Below are 24,756 nucleotides of genomic sequence, written 5' to 3' on the forward strand. Positions count from 1 at the left end.
TTACACATGCACAAAAAGGAAAAGAGCAACAGTAGGAGAATCAGCCCTGAAGGGGGTGTATCAATGACTGGAGTGAGGAAAATCAAATTTTAAAGTATGCTTTCCACTGTTCATTTATAGTAATAACAACATAAATATGGTGGTTTCTGTTCCCTTATTGATTATTAAGGAATGTCTAAGATATGTATGGTTTATTCCTGAACAGAGATCCATTATTTTTAAACATGTCTTTTTTAAAATTTAAAAATAAATGTTCGATTTGAATCGAAAAATTAGTACTTTGAATTTGTGGCAGAAACTCCACAAGTTTGATATATTTTTAATAGAAACTGGAAACAAGTAGATGTAGAATTCTCAGAAAGATTGTAAGACCCAGGAGTTTGTGTCTGCACGTTTTTATCCTCAGTGAATTGAACATTATCATTATCACAATTTCATTCTTTCTTTTTTTTTTTTTTTTTGAGACAGAGTCTCGCTCTGTTGCCCAGGCTGGAGTACAGTGGTGCTATCCCAGCTCACTGCAGCCTCTGCCACTGGGATTCAAGTGATTCTTGTGCCTCAGCCTCCTAAGTAGCTGGGATTACAGGTGTGTGCCACCACATCCAGCTAATTTTTGTATTTTTAGTAGAGACTGGCTTTTGCCATGTTGTCCAGGTTGGTTTTAAAACTCCTGGCCTCAAGTGATCCACCCAGCTCGGCCTCCCAAAGTGCTGGGATTACAGGCGTGAGCCACCGCGCCTAGCCCATTACATTTTCATTCTTGGTGAATTGAATATCAACTTTCCCTTTAACTTTTGAGAAACCTGCAGCGTTTTTATGTATTTCACTCATAAATACTTAAATCTGTTTTGTTCGTCTTTTTATTCTCTAGTTATTTTTACCTTTTCTTTTCCTACTATTAGAATTTCCTACTACTAGGATCACATGCAGATGCCTGCCAAGATTACATTCAGATCTCCTACAAAAAATGCTGGGACGTAAAAAAGGATAGAAAGCCAAGGAAAGGGAGAGAGGCAGTAGACAAAGAAACCAAGTGGATTCGGTGTCTGACATGTGCCAGCTGCCCAGTGAGATCACTTTTCTGATTTTCACTGGACAGTTGGATGGTTTGGGGCAGGGGTGTATCCTGAAAATGTCTATCTTAATGGCTGAATTTAGACCAAGTTTTACAGTGGTACATATTGTTTTTAAAGGAGTTGTCCATGTTCATGGGTATTTTGCTTGAACTTTTCTTGTTCTTAGGGAATAAGATGATTACAAGTTAGATAATTTTTATAGTAAAATGCAGTTCTAAGTTAACTATTAGCATCTGATTTTATTATAAAGACAAATTAGAAGCAGTGAGTTTAACAGCATAAGCAAGGACTTTTAATATACTGTAATTTAAGAAAAATGGAAAAACCAATATAAATTTCAGTATTTTTTAGAATGATTTTAAAGGTTTTTCTTAATAATTCCCAGGTCTGACTAAATTTCTTGAGAGAATAACTGCTAGTTTTCTTATGGGTCACCTCTTAGCAGCACCTCTCATTTTATCTAGTTGAATAGATTGTTTTCTCTCTGGTTTCAGGTTCTCTTAATGCTAGTTTCTGTTCTCAGTGAGATAACTGGGCCATATTTTCTCTGTCAGAATAATTGAAATATATGATGCTATTCATTAGAAAATATAATGAGCTTCCCTAGCAAATCGTTCCAGGGTATACTATCCTAATTTTATTTGACAAGGAAAATTCTCTTCATTATTTTATTGTCTTTAAAAAGCACTCCACAATGTGCAAGTTCTTAGAAGAATTCAAGAGGTATTCAGGATTCTCTTCTCTTTCCTGTTTTCTCTCTCTTTTGTTTCTGTGGATGAGGGCATTGTAGTATGAATATGAACCAGAGGCTGGAGGATTGGGCCTGAGGCCTAAGAGAAACCACTTCAAGGGAGGCATGTGGGGAAGGAAGGGAGAGGGAGTTTTAGAAGTCACTTAAGAGACAAGTCATTTATTATATCCATAAATTACATTTGTGTGGATTGGGACTTACTGTAGCTCAGCATTCTTTCATATACACATGGACCATGTTTGCTCAATATTTTGCAGAAAGCTGCTTTGCAAATGCTTATCTGCATTGTATACCCTCTTTTCTACAAATCTGGTGGGAGTAGCATCATATAGAAGAAGAGCACAGGTTTTAGAGCAGTGTTTCTCAAAGTGTGGTTTATGAAACTCCTGCCTCAAAAATGTCTGGTGTTCTTGCTTAAAGTGCAGGTTTTTGAGCTGCACTATAGATACGTTGAGTCAGAATTTCTGGGTTCAAAGCAGGGGAATCTGAAGTTTTAAATAATGTTCCTGAGTGATACCTTATGCACTCTAAAGTTTGAGAAACCACACTGCTTTGGAATCACACTAATAAACGGTTTGAGCCTTTGAATACAATGTGAGTGGTGTCCTGTAGTTCTACCAGTACTCTATTAACAGGAATTAGCTATATGACAAGCAAAATATTTAAGTTAAATGTTTCTACACCACTACTTCAGTGATTGTCAGTAGTAGTTGTCATAGTGTTTCTGAAAGACTGCAAGGTTCCAAATGCCCTTTAAATCATTGGAGAAAGTCTAAATCATGTTCAACATCATAATTGATGCTGAGCAGATTTTATTACATTTTATTCACAGCCTTAAAAATGTATAATTTAAATACAGACTATGTGCTAAACAGTCTACAGATAGAAATAATGATTAACTGAGTACCTTATTTATTGAATAGATCACATAAGAAAAGCAAAAATATATGTTAAAAATTTGTGATACCTCTGATTCTTTCATCCACTTTAGTGAGGTGTTAATATGAGATTCTGCTGTTACCACAGTCATTGTTTTCCTGTACTTGTGAACGATTTATCATTGATCGAAGTATTGGAATTCCTTTTTTAAATTTCTAATGAAAAGTTTTGTTTTGAAACTTCTGATTTGTTTTAAGAATTTTGCTATTCTTTTTTCTGCTGACTTTGGATTCGTCCATTGAGTCTTTCAACATTTATTGAATACACTATGGTTTTGGTAATAGTCTCTGTCTTGAAGCCAGGAAAGACTGAATATGCCACAATCCCAGAATCATGGGTAGGAATGGAGAAAGGGAAGAAAACAGCAAAGAGCTGTAAGCCAATAGTAAGTGTGCCAATAAACAGGGTCTAGAGCACAGCAGTTGGGCTTGGAAGAGTTACACACACTTGGCTAGAATGTATTGTAGTCAGGATCTGAACCTCTATTCCCTAATGCCCCGAGCCTATTTCCTTACCTCTGAGGGGGGGTAGAGCCCCTATGCATAGGGTAGACAGGAGTAGTAAAGGAGAAAAGTGTATGAACTAGTACCTGCCCGAGTCAGCACTCATTCAGTGATAGCTATATTATAAAATATTATTCTAACAGAAAAATTAGTGTGATAACTTAAGGAGTACATACATGGACTATAATTTTTATATGTATTTGTCAACTATATACAAACGGACGAATAATTAGAAATTCTGTGAGAAAACAGGTTCACATGTATCATGCTGGTTGCAAAATGATTCATTGTATTTACTATTTCAGGTACCAAAGCAGTCAGACTCACAGCCTAATTCTGATAACCTAAGTCGCCATGGTGAATGTGGGAAAAAGCAAGTGTCTTACAGAACTGATATTGTTGGTGGCGTACCCATCATTACTCCCACTCAGGTAATTAAGTAACTCTTCTGTTGTGTGAGGGTCTAATTATTGTATATTGATTTTTATATTATTAAAACTAAAACAGTGCATCTTTTCTTAATTAGTATAATATTCAATTACTATAAAATATTTTTGTTTATTTCAAAAGTATTTATTATAAAACATTTGGAAATTACATAACATTTAACACTTCTCATGATTTCTCTGAGCCTTTCTTCATTGTACTTTTCACCTCAGAAATGGAGATATGAGTTGTATATTACATTTTGTAAATAGATTTTTTCACTTGTATCATGAACATTTTCCAAGTCATCAGAAATCCTTTTATATCATTTTTAATGAGTGCATAGTAGTTCTTCCATGGATTTACCGTAAATTACAAATCCTCTATTGGACAAATAGAGTTCCTTTTCCTTTTTGTTTCTTTTACTTTGTAAACAATGCTATGATGAATATTCTTAAAGGAGAAATTCCTAGAAATAAAATTGCTGAGTCAAGAGTTTGCAAGTAGTAATTTTTAAAATCTATTTTTTTTACAACCTGGCCTAAGTGGGCTAAACAGAAGACTGGGATTTTAACTAAATTATGTCTCAGAAGTGCTAATATGCTAAATTGAGTCTTTATTTGAGTTTTAGGAAAAATATAAATTTATATACAATTTTTGATGAAACTAAAACTCTTGTCTGAGCTTGAATTTCTTGTTTTGCTATTGAAAAGGATGAATTTGTAATGGATATTAAGTTACTAGTAGTTGAGAAACCAAGAATTTTAAAGTAATCAATCGGTATTGCCAAGCTTGGGTATTTTCATTACCAGTGTGCCTTTGGAACTCAAAAGACTTTGACACTTTATAAATCTTTTAAATCAAATTGTATCATTCCCCACATTTTTCAGGTCTTTTGCTATGGGAGGGTGATTAGTGGGATTAGAAATATTACAACATTAATTAATTAATTAACTATTGAGTGCTTTCTTTATGCTTGGCAAAGGGTATGTTAATGAACAGAAATTCCCTGCTGTCATAGAGCATATATTTTTCACCAAAGTTGGATAAAAAAATAAGCTAGGATTGTGTGTTTACGTTTTCCGAAAGTAATGATTTTAAACTGTTAACCTTCTGGTTACTATGTACCTAGATTAAGCTTCTTTCACTGGTATTATGACCTATGTTGACATAAGGGGTAAGACTATTTTCCTGTAGTTGTGTTAGGATACTGTATTAGTTTGTATCTGTGGCTGTTTTAATTTTGTCTAGAGTTAAGATTTTGTTGCATTGTAATTTTGGTATGGATATTTCCGTAGTTTCTAGGATTTTATGGGGGGTATAATTTTATTGCATCATTTATTTTGTAGTATAGTTTTAAAAATTACAAAATAATATATATGTATCATAAAAGGCAAAAATTGGTAAATTGGACCTCATCAAAATAAAAAATACTTGCTCTATGAAAGACCTTCTTAAGAGGATGAAAAGAAAAGGTACAAACTGGGAGAAAATATTTGCAAACCACATGTCCAACAAAGGACTTTTATCTAGAGCATAGAAAGAACTCAGAACCCAACAGTAGAAAGCCCAAGAAATCCAGTTAGAAAATTCATGAACAGATATTTCATCAAAAGATAAAAGATAAACAGATGGTAAGTAAGCACATGAAAAGATGTTCACCATCATTAGCTAGCAGGGAAAAAATACAAATTAAGAGCACAATAAGAGATCACTGCACACCTATCAGAATGGCTAAAATAAAAGTGACAACACAAATGCTGCCAAGGATGAGGAGAAACATGATCTCTCAGGTGTTGCTGGTGGGAATGAAAATCAGCCACTCTGAAAAACAGTTTAGTGTTTTTGTTTTGTTTTGTTTTTTTAATAATAAAAGTAAGCTTGTGATTACTGTACAACCCAGCATTTGCAGGCCTACGTGTTTATCATAGAGAAAGGGAAAATTACGTTCACATAAAAACTTGTGCATGAATGTTGATAGCAGCTTTTTTCCTAATAGCTAAAAGTGGGAAACAACTCAGATGTCCTTTAATGGGTGAACAGTTAAACAACTGGTCATCCATCCATACCATGGAAAATATAGCAATAAAAAGGAATGAACTCTCTAGATACAAGGAACAGTCTGGACAAATCTCGAGAATTGTGCTGAGTGAAAAAAGATAATCTCAAAAGATAACCTTCTGTATGCTTCCATTTACATTATATTTTCAAAATGTCAAAATTATAGTCTTGGAGAACAGATTAGTGGTTGCCAGGGGATTTAGGGGTAGGACCTCTAAAGTTCACAGAGGAGCCTTGGGATGATGACCAATTCTGGGTCTTAAATGTGGTAGTAGTTACACAGATCTACACGTGATAAAACTGCATAGAACTGTGTAGACACACATAGACAAATGAATGTATGTAAAACTGGTGGAATCCGAATAAAGTTTGTGGGTTGTGCCAATGTCCATTTCTTGTTTTTTGATAATGTTATGCAGTTTCCCTTTGAGGGGAAACTAGTGAAAGGGTACACGGGACCTGTTGTACTTTTTTTGGGCAGCTTCTGGTGAATCCTTATAATTGTTTCAAAATAAAAAGTTAACTCCTTCCCCAAAAAAGAGCACTTTTGTGGCAGGACTTGTGCAAAACAAGAGGAATGGAAATTTGTGCTTTAATCAGTGACAGGAAAATTAAGAGTAGGTGTCTCAGATTAATTAGAAAACTCTTCAAAAACCTGTTTCTAACTAATCTAAGGTGGATTTTAAGATTTTCAACTGGGATAACATGAAATAAAAGTATGCTAAACAAGCAAGAAAATAATTTATTTATTTTGCTTCATTTTAGAAAGAAGAAGTAAATGAATGTGGTGAAAGTATTGACAGAAATAATCTGAAACGGTCACAAAGCCATCTTCCTTACTTTACTCCTAAACCACCTCAAGATAGTGCGGTTATCAAAGCTGGATATTGTGTAAAACAAGGAGCAGTGGTGAGTAGCTTAACAAAACACATGAAATAATGAAAAAGGATTACGTTCTAGCAAACTCAAATTAACATGGAAATTGTTTGCTTTATTTTATGAAAGACCCAAAGTGAGAGACCAGCATGCTGAGGAGAATCAGGAGATAAAATAGGGGACATTCTCTGTTTATAATTCAATGCTGTTATTTGCTTGGTTTGCAGGGGGCCAAGAAAGTTAATGCCCATTACCACTGACTTTCAGTTTAAATGAGCTTTCCTAACAGTTTAATGTTTTAGAAAGTGTTTCTATTCATCTCTACTCATACTCAGGAGTGGGGCAGGGAAAGAGAGCTGTAGTGGGGAGATGGCAGGCCAGGGGCAGGAGAAGGAGTGGGGCATAGGAGGTCTCTTCCTTGATTAGGCTTTGGCCTGACCTCTGTGGTAAACTCTCTGACCTTGGGCTACTTACTTAACCTCTCAGGCCCTCAGTTTCTGTCTTAAGGAATATCATATAAAACCTACCATCTAGGGTTTTGTTTTGTTTTTGTTTTTTAAGAGATGTAAATAAGAAAGGTGTGTTTCCCTTTGCATGGCATCTGGTACTTAGTAAAAGCTGTTATGGGTTAGCCCAGGTATTCCCATATAATCAGTTCCATGATGAATTTTTTGCAAGAGCAAGTAAATTTACCAATATTTCTAAGGTTGCAACATACCTTAGTATCTAAGCCATTCTCTCTATGTGAACTAAATCTTTAGAATTTCATGAGAAAATTAACTTTAAACTTTGAAAATATTTTTTAAGTCTGTGAGTAAAGAAATACTTAAAATTATTTTGGTGGTTCTGTTTGACTTCTCATCACTTTTTGGCAACTCTTAATTTTTTTAGGGCAGCTAGGGGAATGTCCTTTCACCTGTTTGACCTACTTTAGGCTGAGGAAAATGATGGTGAGGGCAGGGGTTTCTTACTGTAGAATGTCTGCAGGTAGAGTCGGAATTCTCATGAGGCTGTGATACTCGGCTGTGTGTAGACTGAAAGCCCCAATTTACACACAACTGAGCATCATAGCCTGATGGTTCCTTTTTGTTTTACTCTTAAGTCCAAAATACCAGTCAGAGATATTTAAGTGCTTTTGCAAAAACTGTATTTTATTGACAAAAAATATTTGTACAAAATAGGTTTACTTTATTAAATATTTACTGCTTTACTACTATGTATAAAGTAGTTGTGGAAGAATTCATGTGTTTTTACAGATGGAGAAACTTGATGTGGTTTAATAACATTTCCTGTGTTTGCTCTTTACATGGGGTGGGCGGGGGCGGGGAGTAGGAGGAAGGGGAAATGCTTTTAAAAGAAAAAAAAAGTTTGAACATTAAAAATATGAAATAGGCCAGGCGTGGTGGCTCACGCCTGTAATCCCAGCACTTTAGGAGGCCAAGGTGGGCAGATCACCTGAGGTCAGGAGTTTGAGACCAGCCTGACTAACATGGTGAAACCCTGTCTCTACTAAAAATACAAAAATTAGCTGGGCATAGTGGTGGGAGCCTGTAATCCCAGCTACTCGAGAGGCTGATGCAGGAGAATTGCTTGAACCCAGAAGGCAGAGGCAGTGAGCCGACATCGCGCCATTGCACTCCAGCCTGGGTGACAGAGCAAGACCCTGTCTCAAAAAAAAAACAAAAAAACAAAAAAACACATAAAATCATACAATAAAAGATGAAAGCCAGGCACCAGAAATTGAATTAGGAATTCAAAGCCTGGGTAGCTAGACAGGGATGAGGTTTAATTTATCGCATCTCTAAGGGAAGTAATGAGATTTTTCAGTGCTTGGCATGTCTGATTGTGGGTTCATATCAGGGTAATTAAGTGGTGACTAACATTTGACGTTCTTAGAAACACAAGTCTTATGTCTGTTCATCTCTGGTAGATGAAAAACTGGAAGAGAAGATATTTTCAGTTGGATGAAAACACAATAGGCTACTTCAAATCTGAACTGGTATGTTACGTCATAAATGTTGCTGTAAGAATGTTTGAAAAGTGTTGCATTGTAGTGATTATATATAATTTCTTGTACTGTTCCCTAGTTTTAGAAGAAGTCTAGTTTTTAGAGGTACATATAGTTTATTTGGTTGTGATGCTTTTGGTTAATGATATTTTTCTTAAATACATTTTTAAGTAAAAAGATCCTATCTTCAAAGCAGCATTCCACCTTGAAAGATCTGAAGATCTCAGAATCCTCTAGTCTATAAATTTCCTCTAAAGGGGCTGTCCTCTTGGGGGGTTAGCCCCACGTGGAGTACAGAGAGAAGGGCATCCACCTGGGGAAGGGGTGGTGGCAGAGATGGGAGAATGGTCACATGCACACGATTGATAAAATCAGGAACTATATTAAGGATAATAGAAGCCAAGTCTTTTCAGAGAAACAATACTTTTTGGTGAATGAATGTATATCTATATGTATGATGAGGAATGAGATATTGACATAGTTTCAAAGTACCTATCTACTAAAATAGGTATTAAGTATTGTACAAGGGGAAAAAGAGTAAGTAACATTACAGTGAGGAAAGTGGTGTAAAGAATTCTGTCTGTAAAAGTCAATATTTAACCCTCTGTATTTCTACCTTCTCTTGAGATTTTCTTTACCTATTTCACATTGACTCATAAATCACTTCACATAAGATGTTTTTATCCTCCCTGAAGGTAGAATCAGAAATTGAAATTCCCTCTTGGCCTTGTTTGAGTTGCATCCTTATTTAAAATATTATAGGGTGATCTGAGTCCTGAAGTAGCTTATTGGATAAATTGAATGCAATTCTGTAGTATACATGTCTATCCTACCTCTTCTTTTTGTATGGGACCTTTGAGAAGGGAACTTATACTTTATTTGAATGAAGTCACCAGAACAGCATTGTCCATTAGAACTTTCTCCACAAATGGAAATGTGCCGTATCTGTATTGTCCAAGGGCACTAGCTACATGTAGCTGTTGAGTGCTGGAAATGTGGCTAGTGTGACTGAGGAACTGACTTTATTTCATTTTAATTAATTTAAATTTACATCATTACACACAATGGCCACTGTATTGGCCAGCAGAGCACTAGTGTATAGGAAGGGAACATTTTAAGATTCACCTCAGGAGTCAGCTCTTCTGGGAAGCTTTTAGACTCTGGGTTAAGTGTCTTCTCTTTATATGCCCTGTGGTACCCTATGCATACTTGTATCATAATGCTCTTCCCAGAGTTTTGCAATCACGTGCATTCTTGTCTTTACAACTAAATTAAATGAGCTTCTTAAGGGTAAAGACTCTTGTAGTCTTTTATGATCACAGGGCCTGGCACTTGATAGACAATAAGTGTCTTTGAATGAATGAAAAATGGCATAGCATAGCAAGAAATGCCATTTTAGCATGGGGCTTTCTCAAAGCTTAAGAGCCTCAACTGAAAGTAGTAGTTACTTGTTTCAGAAAGTACCTGCCTTGTTGTCTCAGAAGGCTATCCTTGTGCTTGGTTAGCAGGTTGTCTCATTGATTTTATTTAAAGCCAATACTCCTGGGAAGAGTCATTCATGCGACAGACATTCATTGAGCTCTCCATGAACCTGGTGCACTGTTCTGGGAACTGGAAATAAAAGAGAATAATTAGCAAAGTTCTCTGGCCTTCAGGAGTTCAGTTTTGGTGGGGAAATTGACATGTGTCCCCATCATCAACAGTAGTTTTAATAATTAGGAATATTTTTAGTATTTAGAAATTGCAGATAAAGCTGAAAACCTTTAAAGGTCAGTAATTATAACTATACTTAAGTTTTCCTAATTTTACAGAGTATAGTTTATCTCCTATGGTAGTTCTTTGTTCTTCCTCTCAAATTTCACAGAATAATGCCCAGCATACAGGTTTTCAAAACTTAGTATTTCTGTAATAATTCTTGTTTCAGCTCCCCCTCCCCCAGTTTTAACATTTCTGAAGTCTTAGCAGTATGTCTTAGAGTTGCTAAGGACGAGGGGCAGCCAGGCTGCAGCTGTGCTGTAGTTGACTGCTTGCCATACGCACAGTACCTTTGGGTAAAATCCAGAAGACACCGGCATCAGCATGTGCAGAAAAGGGTGGTGGGAGCTTGGGAGGAAATCTCAGGGACACCATGAAACATTCTTAAATACTGCATCATGAACACTCTTTTTGGCACAAAGAATGGCTTGGAGTGAAAAATATGGACATTGGTGGCTCCAAGTCAAAAAGTGATTCAGAAGATCTGGAATCTGAATGTGAAATCTTAAAAACTGTAACCAGTTTATCTTGTTTATATTTTTCTTTTTTATATATGCTCAAGAATAATATATGATAAAAATGTTTAAAGTGTAAATGGGCTCTTTTATAAAACCTTTTCATCATGGAAAAGTGTAAACGTACCCTTTTAGTAGATAGAAATAATACATGGACTGCATATACCCATCACCTAGATGTCATAATTGTTAACACATGGCTCAGCTCGTCTTGTTTCTTCTGTTTCACCACCCACTTCCTGCTCCATATTTTGAGGCAAATCCTAGATGTCTCCCATTTCATCTGTAAATATCTCAGTGTGTATCTCTAAAAGATCATTTAAAAATTTTAAAAATAAGTATAAAAGACTTAAGTGCACAGCCGAAAAATTGGTGAAAATATTTGCAACATGTATTAGAGATAAAACTTATAAGGAATCTTAAAAACTGAGGGGATTTTTCCTCACCTACTTTGCTCTCTTTTCCTTCCATCAATCTGAAACGATTCAGACTCCAATTTATTAGGTGAGGCAAAGCAACATAGGCATCCAAGAGGAACCAGTGTAGCTTTATGTGGGTGTCAGAGCCCACGCAGGACAAGGAGGCTGTCCTCTTGGGGGGTTAGCCCCACGCGGAGTAGGGAGAAAAGGGCATCCACATGGGGAAGGGGTGGTGGCAGAGATGGGAGAATGGTCACATACACACTGATTGATAAAATCAAGAACTATATTAAGGATAATAGAAGCCAAATCTTGTCAGAGAAACAATACTTTTTGGTGAATGGATGTATATCTGTATGTATGATGAGAAATAAAATATTTGCATAGTTTCAAAGTACCTGTCTACTAAAATAGGTATTAAGTATTGTACAAGGGGGAAAAGAATAACATTACAGTGAGGAAACCTGGCAGATACCACTTTACTCAGGTTGGTCAGATGATTAAAGTGAATGTCATTGGTAATGAGGTAAATTGAAATCACCTGACAGGATAGTGGACGAAGAAGACAGCGTCACTTCTGTGAAACCCCTGCCCAAGGTATGTAATCAGAATCCCATCATGAGGCACACCCAAATGAGGGACATTCTACAAAATAACTACCTTGCAGTCTTCATAGAGTGAAGATTATGAAAGTCAAGGAATAATGAGGAACTGTTCCAGACTGAGGGAAAGAAAATATTTGACAAGCAGATGGTATTCATGCTTCTGAACTGAATCCTTTTGCTCTAATAAAAGACATTTTGGGCACAGTTTTCTGATTCTGATGAGTGTATTGTGATTATGTAAGAGAATGTCTTTGTAGGAAAAGTATTCAGGGGTAGTGTGGGACAGGTCAGCAACTCATTCTGAAATGGTTCAGGAAAATCAGTTCTTTGTGCTGTATTTTCAATCCTTGTATAAATTAGTGTTTGTTTCAAAGACTAAAAAAGAGAAAATGGAGGGAAAGATATCTGGTAGGCAAATGAACAAAAGACATGAATAGGCAATTCATTTAAAAATTAAAATAGGTCTTAAAATATTAAAAATCAGCATCACTGATAATTAGAGAAATGCAAATTAAAACTGCAATGAAATATTCTCATCCATCATGAGAAGGTTATGGCTGAGTTAAGAGATTGGCAAATCCCTACCCACCCTGCCCAAAAGCAACTGTAAATGCCATTCTGTAAACAAAAGGAATCAGGAACCCTTGGTGATGTGACTGATTTCAGAGCTGGGGCAGATAAAGTACAAGCTGAGCTCAGAAAGTGAAGTTGTACCAGAGGGTAAGGAAGTGGCTCAGAGAATGAATGGAACATGTCAAAAGGACACAGAAATTACCTTGAAGGAGCTGACCAAAATGCAGACAATTTAAACAACAAAATAAGTAATGATAGTAATGGAATATAACCCATAGAATAAAATGAGTCATAAATAAATAAATGGAGAAGGAAAAATATTTCCTTAGAGTAAAATTCTATTTAATATATGTAGATGGATTGATGGGGTTAGAAAAATCACCATTTGGCAGCCACTAGTAATGGTTTCAGGCAGGAGTTTTCAGGATTTGATAAAACTAGTTGCAAACTTATGATGGGAAACCTGGTATTACTATAGGTTCCAGGTATCTCCCCACAAGATACTTAACAATGACAAAGGGAAAAAGTAATTTTACAGTTACTGGCAAACATGACCTTAAGCAACAGATCAGGGTTAATACACCAGTGACAGGACAGGCCACCATCAGGTGTGTACCTCCTAATAGTGGTCCACTGAGAAGAACAGTGTCATGTCTGTGGCTTCCTGTCGAAAGTGTATAACCTGAATCTCAGCACGAATAACAGACAAACCCAGACTGGGAGGTGTTCTGCAAAAATAACTGGCCTGCACTTTTTTAAACTCTGGAAAACGAATGAAGAACTATTCCACAGTTAAAGGCGACATGACGGCTGCATACATGGTATGATCCTGGATTTAACTCTGGATCAGAAAATGGTTTTTGTACTGTAAAGAATACAGGTAGGGCAGTGAATGAAATCTGAAGATGGTCTGTAGATGATAGTATTGCATCAGTGTCGAGTTTCCAGTTTTCATAATTGCACTGTGGCTATGCAAGAGCACATCCATGTTTTAGGAAATACTGAAGTATTTAGTAAAGGTGCATCATATTTACAACTTAACCTTCAAGCATTTCGAATATATATATATATATATACACACACATATACTCTCTCAGACACGTATATAAACATAAACATAATGACAAAGCAAATGTAAAATATCAACAGTTTAGAAAACAAGGTGTAGGTTATGCAGAAATTCTTTGTACTGTTTTTCTCAGTCTCTTATTAAGTGTGAAATTATTTCAAAATTAAACTATTTTGTAAAACTTTTTAAAAGAGAGCTATGTTTTTTTTTTTTTTTTAAAAGCACTCCCAGCTGGGCGTGGTGGCTCACGCCTGTAATCCTAGCATTTTGGGAGGCCAAGGTGGGCAGATCACCAGAGGTCAGGAGCTCGAGACCAGCCTAGCCAACATGGTAAAACCCCGTCTCTACTAGAAATACAAAAATTAGCTGGGCGTGGTGGCAGGCGCCTGTAATTTCAGCTACTCGGGAGGCAGGAGAATCCCCTTGAACCCAGGAGGCGGAGGTTGCAGTGAGCCAAGATCGCACCATTGCCCTCTAGCCTGGCCAACAAGAGCGAAACTCCATCTCAAAAAACAAAACAAAACAAAAAGAAAACTCTCTCATGGTTTAGTTTCATTTTTGGTGCTACATAAAGTAATGGTATGTCTTAATCTCATGCTGTCATATTCAATGAAATATGTATATTGTATTTTATGGAATGTATACTAGAAATATGCTATTAGGAACCAGTTTTATATTTGTATCTTATATCTACTTTGTAACCTTGGGTGAGATACTTAACGTGTCTAATCTGTAGTTTCAGCACACGAATAGTAGTACATGTGTTGTAGCATTGGGGAAAGTGTGAGATAAAACATTTAAAACCTAGCAGATGTCTCAGCACTTAGTAAACATTCAATTTTGTATTTATATAAAAGTGATATTTGTAAAATCACAAATTTAAGTCAAAGAAGCAGGATGTGCACTTGCTCTGCTGCCTTGTGTATCAAAGTGACATTCCAGAAAAGGAGGTGCTGCGCATACTGGTACGTGGGTCCATCGGGGAAAGTCTGATGGCTAATAGCTTTTAATTAGCTACACTGCCCTTAAGGCCAGAAATAATGTGAATAAGGGCCGTATGCAGTTTTTCTTGTCTCAAACAACAGTGTATATAAGGTTATAGTGTTTGAGCTGTTCAGATGCTGAATGGTTTAAGAAGGTAGATTTATTTCTGAGATATGCTTCAGAAAAGAAGTGTGATTTTCACATGGGTCTCCAAATAAGACAGCTAACCTTTGAAAGGATTTTAAGAATAAACATCGTGTATCTGATTTTTTTTTTTTTTTTTTTTTTTGCCAGGAAAAGGAACCTCTTCGCGTAATACCACTTAAAGAGGTTCATAAAGTCCAGGAATGTAAGCAAAGGTAAGGAACCGCTCTGACTTGATGCCTGGCACAAGTTATAAACACAGAATAGTGCCTTAGTTTGAGTAATGTACTTACTTACAGATTACATTTTTCCATATTAATTGTAGTTATTTTTAACTCTTTATAGTTGAGATACACTAGAATTTCCAAAAGCCTCAGATTAAAGTATTGAACTACTTTGTTCATTTGAAAACTAAAAATTAGGAAAGAATCCTTTGTTTCTTTGAAAACTAAAAATACAGAAACAGCTTATTAATGCAAAGGAATAAATTTAATGTGAACAACTTATGGTAAGGCCATCAGATTTGACAAACTGATGTATTAAGTGTTTAAAAGATGCAGTAGAATAGAGCTTTACAAGAAAATGTGTTAGCTGTGACAGTGTTGCACCAAACTGATTACTAAAAACTCTGAACTTTAAAGTTGCTTTGTGAACTTTTTCTAAAAGTAAAACTACATGAAACATGTAAAATCTTACATGAAAATAAATGGGAAATGATAATTTGGGTTTGTTAAATCAGTGCTTTACCTCATTTATTTATTGGTGCATACTGGGTACTGGGTAAACAAATGAAAGAGAAACTGTCAAACAACTGCTATTTAAGTATAATTGGATTTTTCTTTTTCATACAGCGACATAATGATGAGGGACAACCTGTTTGAAATTGTAACAACATCTCGAACTTTCTATGTGCAGGTAAGATACTTATTTGGCAATTAATAGATCCTCCTAACAAGAAATTAACAATTTTAGAGGTGAAAAATATGACAACTGTAATTCACCAGCTTAATAAAAGGGTGCTATATATAGAGTTATTATTGGTGGGGTTATATGTTCAGGAAATGGGGGTATTTGTTATGAATTAGTGAACCAGAACTAAGTATTTAGAGAAAGGGAAATGCTTTTAATTTAGATGTTAAGTGTGTACTTTCAAGTTGGATTATTTTTGCACATATTTTAGAATTTTGATTTTTCTATTATATCATTTTTTGGTAACCTTATTTTAAAAAACCCATAATAAAAGTAGACAGTAGATCTATATAGTTTCACTAATAGTAGGCATCCTGTATTTAAGTTTAACTTGTACTTTTTGCATACCTCATTGAATTATTTAAATGGAAAATTTTAAAAAAAGATTTGGGCCGGCTGTGGTGGCTCACACCTGTAATCCCAGCACTTTGGGAGGCCAAGGCAGGCACATTGCTTGAGTCCAAGAGTTCGAGACCAGCCTGGGCAACATGGCAAAACCCCATCTCTACTAAAAATACGAGCGTTAGCCAGCCGTGGTGGTGCAGGCTTGTAATCCTAGCAACTTGGGAGGCTGATGCATGAGAATGGCTTGAACCCAGGAGGTGGAGGTTACAGTGAGCTGAGATTGTGTTACTGCACTCCCACCTGGGTGACAGAGACCCTGTCTCAAAAAAAAAAAAAAAAAAAATCAAAAAAAGGATGATTTGTTTTTGTTTTACTGAAGTTAAATATGCTTATTCCAGAAAACTTGGAAAATATAGAAAGATTTCAGAAAAATGTGGTTTATAAAACATTTAGTCCCACATTGAGGCAACCATTCTTATGATTTTGCTCCCTTTCTTAAGGTGTATATCTTTATAATAGGTGGGGTCATACTAAATATAGTGTTATATCCTATTTGTTTCATATATTGTTATTTTTTTCCCATGTCATTAAAAATTATCTGAAAACCTTTTAGAACTGCACCATACTCCATTGATGTTCCACCAGTAAATTGTTTCTGTATTACTCTGTCGCTGAACATTCATGTGCATAGTTTTTGTACATTTACTGTATAAATGATATGATGAAAAACATCTTTGTGCATTACTTTGCCTGATTTCTTTAGGGTAAGTCTAGATCGAGATTAACTATCAGATCATGACCCTTTCTGTTTTGTCAAATTGATTTCTAGAATTGTATTTCCATTAGTAATGAATTAAGTATACTCTACCTTTGGCTACTTTTAGTTTTTTTTTTTTTTTAGTCTTTGTTAGTATTACTTATTTTAAAATATCCTGCATTTTAAATTTTTTCATATTTCTAGATTCTAGAAGTGTAAGGGATTCTAGAATCTAGAAACAAGAGGCAGTATCTCTGCACCCCACTTGGGGCCTTATTTAATTGGATTAATTTCATAGTAAGGTTTAAAATTCACATTGGAAGCCAGACCTATCTGTCAATACTTGTTGTAGGATTTAGGGTACTACTAGAAATTATTTCCAGAAAAATATGTAAAAGAATGTCAGAATTTTTAAAAATTATACAACTACATAAATATTCTTGTAGCAGATTCAGACAGTGTAGCAGTAGGTAGAGTGAAATAAGAAGGGTTTTTCTTTGACTTCCTCCTCTGCTTGTTTTCTCTCTGGAGGTATTCATTATTGACGCCTGTTGATGGGTCTGATCTTGATATTGAAGTGCTCAATTTATGTCTCTGTGTAGTTAAGACCTAGCAAAACCTGGCTTTAAAAAAATGATTTCTAAATTTTTTGGAAACAGTTGCCTTAGAGTGATTTTGTTGATGACAGTATTTAAGTTATCAAAATAAATACATTGGCTTTATAGAAGTAGGTGATTTTGAGAAAAAATTGTTTGAATGAGTTCTTTTTTCCTTTAGGCTGATAGCCCTGAAGAGATGCACAGTTGGATTAAAGCAGTCTCTGGCGCCATTGTAGCACAGCGGGGTCCCGGCAGATCTGCGTCTTCTGTAGGTTTCCTGCTCTCTGGGGTGATACTCCCTTGGGTCTCCCCCATCCTGTCAAATTGTTTTGCTTCTTCTCTCCCAATCCATCCGGTTTCTTTCTTTATTGAGATTTATTTGCACGTTGACTTTTATACCAATTGGATTTGCAAAAAATAATGCATTTCTAATTTAATGCTTCCTTGTAGTATTATGTATACATAACTTTCTGTGCATTGTATTGTGTTAAATGCACAAGTAGGGCAACTAAAGAATAAACATTTCCTTGCTTTGTTTTAGGTGTTCTTACTTGTCAGTAGCTCTAGATTTGGCATAATTTGACAGATTCTTAGTATGGTGTGTGATCAGGATCATGTAAGACTTTTAGTTGTAGCATTACACAGTTTTGTGAACGTCTGAATTTCCTCTTTACTTCCTCTGATTTCAGTTCAGGTTTTTTTGTTTTGTTTTGTTTTTTACCTTTGGCTTAACCATGCCATAAGATCACTGAGCAGCTGGGGCCTTAAATGCAGTTCAGTGCTCCCAGTGTTTCCATTTCATGTTTTAATTCTCATTTTAAAACCTGCTTTAAAAGCCTGCTTCTGAAAACTACCATAATTATCTTTGTGGTAGTATGATAATAAAATTGAAATACAACTAAACATTCTGCTCAGAAATATTTTTTTAAAAGATTTTTCTTGTGTTCAAGTACATAAGAATTAGATTTGCGTTTGGAATACTTTGGCCACTGATCTCAGGTCTGAAAATTTAAAGTATCTTAAAATGTAACACTGCCATCTGCAGAAAGTAGTCTCATATGTAGCATATCTAGATTTACTATGATATATGTGCTAGATACTTACACTTTTAATATTTTTTTCTGATAGTATTATAATATTGCCTTTTATTAGTTTTCTGGTAGTGATAACTACAGATAAATAGAAATCAATGTTTCTGATTTCTTAGTTGTTAAGTCATTCTCTCTTTATGTCCTTTTTGAAATATCTAAGAAGTCACTTTCATAGATGTTCATTTTGTAACTGCCTGTATTTTATGTGACTTTTTCAGCAGTCAAGTATGAGACTCTCTGCAAAAACAATGTCTGTTGGGAAGAGGAAAAGTTGGAGAAGGATGTTTGTGTTTTGTGCTTTGTGGTGGGGGCAAATTGGACTATCTAGCTATGACTGTCAGCACAACTTTCTCTTTTCCTCCCTCTACCCAGTATAGGTTAACTCTAATCTTAGCTTTGCACTGTGTTCCAGATGCGGCAGGCCAGAAGGCTGTCGAACCCTTGTATACAGAGGTATACATCAAGAGCTGGTGAATGCAGCACGTATGTGGGCTCTCACGCAAACGTGCCTTCTTAGTGGAGGGCCCAGACTTACTACTTACAACTGATCATAGAAAGTTGAGTTAACCAAACTGCCTTTTGCAGTTATCATAACTGATTTTGTCAATACTAACGCAAACTGTTTCACTGTAGTCATCAGGTTGGATATGTGTATTTAAAAATAAAAAATAAAACATACAACTTTACTAACAGAAAGAGACATTAACATATAAAAATTAATATACTCAACTGCTGCAAGAGTTTCAATTTCTATATTTTATGTATTTAAAAATTTTTAAGATACAATACTTATGAAATGCACCATTGTTCTAATAATATATGCAAACTAATGCATGCATATGCATTGGATAAACTGTACATTACTATAGTTTGCATGGCATTTAAAAATCTCTGAAATTTAGCCATCTAATAGGACTCTGTAGTGTTTTGGTAATTTGTAGCACTTTGATTTCAAAGCCACTGGTATCATAAGTGAATATAATATACTAGTATATAGCAATGTATTTAGAATGGTCATATTTAAGGATATCTTCAGATTTGATCTAGTTAGAAGCATATTGAAATTAACATTCACAACTGATAATTATTTCACCACAGTTTAAAATGTGGTAAATGTGTACCCTTTGTTACCTTTAAAATATTAAGCCATATGAATATATGACCTATTCAGAACTAAAATTAAGTAAAAAATGAAAAGACTGTGCTATTATTGGTTGCAGTGAAATTCAGGGAAGTAAAAACTAAGTCTTATCAGCAAAATAATGTTTGAAAGATGTTGATTCGTGCTTATTAAAGAAATATGGCCTTTCATTGTTATAGTCTATATTTTAATTTTTTTCATTCTAAAATATGTGGGATAATTCCTAGTGTTGACTGAGAATATACTCTTAAATAAAATGATACAGCTGGGAGGTTCTCTTTTAAACACAGTTCAGTTGCAGCTGGAACACTGTATTTCAGTTTAGGTTGGCTGAATCTTCAAAGTGTCATAGGCTGCCAAATTCGGCTTTGGTGACGGAGCTGGTTTCCTAGTGGAAATGGTTTTTGGCTATCATTGCTTTAAACTCACCTCTAAAAACGCGTTGCTTTGGGAAAGAACTTGCACATTTATGCTGCATGGCTTCTGTTGCTGCCTTGCGTGTGTGTGTGCGTGTGCGTGTGTGTTTTATTTGTTTTTCAGAGAATCAAGTCTCACACTGAGTTACTAACCTGGTCATGAGTGACTGACCGTGTCTGACTGCCACTCCTTTTTGCAGGAGCATCCCCCCGGTCCTTCAGAATCCAAACACGCTTTCCGTCCTACCAACGCAGCCGCCGCCACCTCACATTCCACAGCCTCTCGCAGCAACTCTTTGGTCTCAACCTTTACCATGGAGAAGCGAGGATTTTACGAATCTCTTGCCAAGGTCAAGCCAGGGAACTTCAAGGTCCAGACTGTCTCTCCAAGAGAACCAGCTTCCAAAGTGACTGAACAAGCTCTGTTAAGACCTCAAAGTAAAAATGGCCCTCAGGAAAAAGATTGTGACCTAGTGGACTTGGATGATGCGAGCCTTCCGGTCAGTGACGTGTGAGGCAGAAGCGCACGGAGCCTGCCTGCCTCTGCCGTCCTCAGTTTCTTTTCATGAGGCTTCTAGCCAAAGATGATAAAGGGGGAAATGGTTTTTAGTGCGTATATTATACTGCCTCTTAGGTGTACTCTTTATAAGCTGGTAAACCAAGAATCTAGGGAGTGGCCAAACTAAATATAATTTCTTTAAAAAAGAAAGAAAAAGGAAAAACCCAAAATATCTCAGTATCATCTGTCTGAAGCATTGTGTGTTCTCATTCGGGTGGTAACAATGTATGTGTAATATTTTTTTCTTAGTGATTTTGACAGTTTAAATGTTTAACAACTTAAAACATAAAAAATGCTTATTAATAACTTTGGTCATTTAAAAAATGCTACAATGACTTCCTATTAAAGGTTCAACATTTACACATTCTTATTGGTCGATATTACCACATGAAATATTGCCAGACCAAGATACCTAAACTCATGATGTCTGTGGTGCTGTAAAATTTATACTAAAATGTAGACTATTTTGAAATTATAACCATTTTTGATGCCCTGAATCTTGAGGTGACTTATTTTGCATAGAGGATATTAATAGACCAACAGTAAGGGTTGTGGGTTATACCGGCATAGAGAAAAGAAGAAAACTAGAATTCAAACAACTGTGTCTTAGACATTTGTTTGAAAAAGATTCATCAGGCCTTGGAGCAGTCACTGCTTTATTCCGCAAAAATTATTTGGTAGGAAATTTTTGGGAGATCTGATTTTCTTATCCAAGTTTTGTAAATAGTTGTTATTTCTATATTTGGATTGGTGAAAGACCTCAAGTTTATATGTAAAGACATAACTACCCTTAGTCATGAAATTGTTGTGACCTCTACTTTTTGTCACTAATAGCCTATATTCAAGTGCCTGTGTTTTTTCATCTTGTTTAGGAATGTTTTGAAATTAATGTGCTTAAAAGTCCTACGTGACTGATTTTAAACATTGGGATAAAATTAATTTTCAGTAGAATAGTTGCGTTAAATAAGATAGCATTTTATGTTAGAGATACCAGAATGCTGGTATTGTACTACCTGTGCAATATATATGTTTTAAAAAACAAATTTGAGAATACATTTAATCATAGGGATATAGATATAAGCACCTCTCTAAAGAATCTTTAGTTTCGGAAGTTGAATTATAGACCAGTTTGAGTAAGTACCGCTTTTTTTTTTTTTTTCTTGGAGACAGACTCTCGCTCTGTTGCTCAGGCTGGAGTGCAGTGGCGTTATCTCAGCTCACTACAGCCTCCACCTCCTGGGTTCAAACAGTTCTCCTGCCTCAGCTTCCCGAGTAGCTAGGATTACAGGTGCATACCACCACACCTGGCTAATTTTTGTATTTTAGTAGAGATGGGGTTTCACCATGTTGGCCAGGCTGGTCTTGGACTCCTGACTTCAGGTGATCCACCCATCTCAGCCTCCCAAAGTGCTGGGATTACAGGCGTGAGCCACCATGCCCAGCCCATAAGTACCATTTTTGAGGTTCAGTCTTAAACATTTGCTTTAAGAAAACAGTCTTGAACTTCACATGCTGCTATTTTTATATTTTGCCATTTTACAGTACTGTTTTGTTTTGAATTCATGCATATCATTGAAAGTTTCTCGTTTTCATTTTCTTAGATGACTTCTTGTCTGAGACAGAGAAAAATTTCCTACTACAGCAGTGGAGTCCAGAGGTTAAGATGTATTAGAATTATACAGTATCAATTTAAAAATCTGTATGCATAAAGAATGCACCACTCAACTTTTTTATTCATAAGCTAATATTTTTTTAAAGTTATATTAAGATTTTTTCTCTTTTGCAGCTACATTTGAAAGTGATAGAATAAAGAGATTTTAATGAGTTATCACTTTTTCTGCTGATATATTCATTTTAATGGCTTTTTTGAAAGTTCCTTTTTCATGAACACACCCGAGAAATCTTAAATAGACACTTTGCAATATTTAAGAACCTAATGCTGTTTAATTTTGGTACAGCTTCCACAGTGCATGTTCACTTTAGTATTTGCAATTTGATATATTTCATGGTGGCAAAATATTAGCTCTGTTTTGGGACATTTTAAAATAGAACTTTCCTTGTTCAATAGCATAGGAAAATGTTCTTGTGATTGTCAGGGTCTCCTAATATTTATCTCAATTCTTTTATAAGTCTATGGAAATTATTTAATTATTTTAAAACGTACACACTTTTCTTGTAAATATGTCACATCTGAGTTCAAAAAAATTACTTTGAATACCTTAATATTTGCTGCGTTTTTTTCTGTATATATAACATGTCTTCTTTCAGAATGGGAATATATGTGTGCCTCCCAACATTTACTGTTAAAGTCTGTTATCTTTATATGTCAAACTGGTTGAACACTGTAATGACTTGAGAATAAACTGCACAGAGTTTATTCTGACTTATTTCTCATTTTGTTTGGTACAGCCCTTCTGTGAAGAAGTAAATACAATGATTAGGGATGTGTTTGGTTAATTGACTGCAATTTACATATTTAAGGACAGAGTAATTATTTGGTCATCTTTGCAAGAATAAGAAACTTCAGATCTGTGAATTCTTAATGCATCCCTTCATGTGAAATTATAGAAGGAAAAATAATTTTTTTTTTGGTAGGGGAAAGAACTTGCTTATTTTTCTTAATTAAAAAACATGTTCTCAAAAGCAGTATTATCATATGTTAGCCTCAGAGCGTCGTGTGCATCATCTGGGCTGCTTACAGTGCTCCATGATTATTTAGACGGCATGATGTAAGGCGGAAAGCAGAGGGCATCTTAATTTCCGGGTGGGCAGTTGAGATGCACTCAAAAAACTATGTGGGGTGTTAGAGGCTGCTCCTTGCAAATGTTCCCTGTTGGTGATAAATATTCCACGTGAACACCATATACAGGGCCTAGTGCAGTGCTTGGTGCACTTGGTAAAGCTTAAATACTTCTCCAGTGACGACAAGGCATTAATGTAGAATGTGTGAACTTCCCACGTTAGAGAAAAGTATATACCTATTTGTTAGATAAGTTGTACTTTTGAATTTCTGGAATATTCTTTCCTTAAAGCAACTTGCCTTCAATGATTCGAGATACCTTCTTTTGCTTGTTGTGTCTAATCCATTGTCAGATCCTGCTGCTTTTCCCTGGCATGTTCATACTTTGTCCTCTGAAATTCAGCCAGGAATGACTTTGAACCAGTATGTCTGCTCACCTATTCATGTCCTGTTGGGGCTTTCCTGGACTACCCTATTCCTGTCATTGTGCAGGGTAGGTATCAAAGTAGACATCTTCATCTGTTGGCTTTTTCCTGAAAAGCTGAATGACAACTTAAAGATCAGCTAGGCCAAGCCCCCACCATCAGTGCTAACTGAGATAGATTGAGACCCCAGAAAGGAGGAGGATTTGCCTGGCCCATGGGGCACGTTAGCAATGAAGCTGTAACTGTTGGCTTCTCACTGTACTTGGGAGCATCATTAGGATCTATGCCCAGGGTGTAGCTAGAGTAATCCAGCCAAATATACCAGGTTGCTTCCTAATAACCTACGGCATTCCGCACCTCCTCTCCAAAACACACTGGCTTAGTGTTCTTTTTTTTTTTCTCAGTCTCTTTTTCTGAAGGCCATTTGTTGTGTGAAATACTTTCTTCATCTTAGACCCTCAGATCTCTGTTGAGTCAAGTGACTTGTGAATGTCTAGCCATGCAACAGCAGCTCATGTACTTCCTGTGTGTGTTCTAATAATATGCTGCTTCTACAAATGGATGGAACACATTTGTCCTAGAATGCAAGGACCTTAAAGTTTGTGTCTGTGTTTCACCTGTTAGGTTTTCTGTAGTTCTGTTAGACCATGGATATGTTTATGTTTGATACCCCTTTATTGCAGCATGTTCAGCACTTTTAAAAAGGGGAGCATTTAGTATTTGGTTCTATTTAGGAAGGGCTTTTAATTATTTCCAAGAACTTATCTAGGTTTAGCAAATGAGGTTTTAATTTTTTAGCGTGTCCTACCTATTTTTCTAAAATATTATTTTCTTACCAAAAGTGCCATTGCATGTGTAAGCCATGTTTTCTTGTTCACACCAGCCATGGGAGGTAATAATATCCTAAGTAACAATTTCAGTCATACTTGTCCAGGAGCCTGCTTCCTTGAAAATGACTGATGTTCCAGTGTTCCTTTCTTTCCCATTGGGTCTTGGACACCTGATTGTTA

General features: G+C 35.8%; 1 protein-coding gene across 25 annotated transcripts in view; it reads left to right on the forward strand.

Annotated features, from left to right (window-relative positions):
• PLEKHA1 (pleckstrin homology domain containing A1) overlaps nucleotides 1–22,958 on the forward strand; it is a 57,668-nt gene extending 34,710 nt beyond the window's left edge. For 6 of the 25 annotated variants that reach the window (XM_054521764.2, XM_054521761.2, XM_063727204.1 and 3 more), the window contains exons 6-14: nucleotides 3,575–3,700; nucleotides 6,522–6,665; nucleotides 8,563–8,631; nucleotides 14,855–14,919; nucleotides 15,556–15,619; nucleotides 17,553–17,642; nucleotides 18,684–18,748; nucleotides 18,878–18,948; nucleotides 20,223–22,958. In XM_054521764.2, the coding sequence (XP_054377739.1) occupies nucleotides 3,575–3,700; nucleotides 6,522–6,665; nucleotides 8,563–8,631; nucleotides 14,855–14,919; nucleotides 15,556–15,619; nucleotides 17,553–17,642; nucleotides 18,684–18,748; nucleotides 18,878–18,948; nucleotides 20,223–20,437 (909 nt within the window). In that variant the 3' untranslated portion in view covers nucleotides 20,438–22,958. 25 annotated transcript variants of the gene reach the window in all.
• The last annotated feature ends 1,798 nt before the right edge of the window (nucleotides 22,959–24,756 follow it).

The sequence above is a fragment of the Pongo abelii genome, chromosome 8 (assembly GCF_028885655.2).
Source record: "Pongo abelii isolate AG06213 chromosome 8, NHGRI_mPonAbe1-v2.0_pri, whole genome shotgun sequence".
In the NCBI taxonomy this organism is placed as follows: domain Eukaryota; kingdom Metazoa; phylum Chordata; class Mammalia; order Primates; family Hominidae; genus Pongo; species Pongo abelii.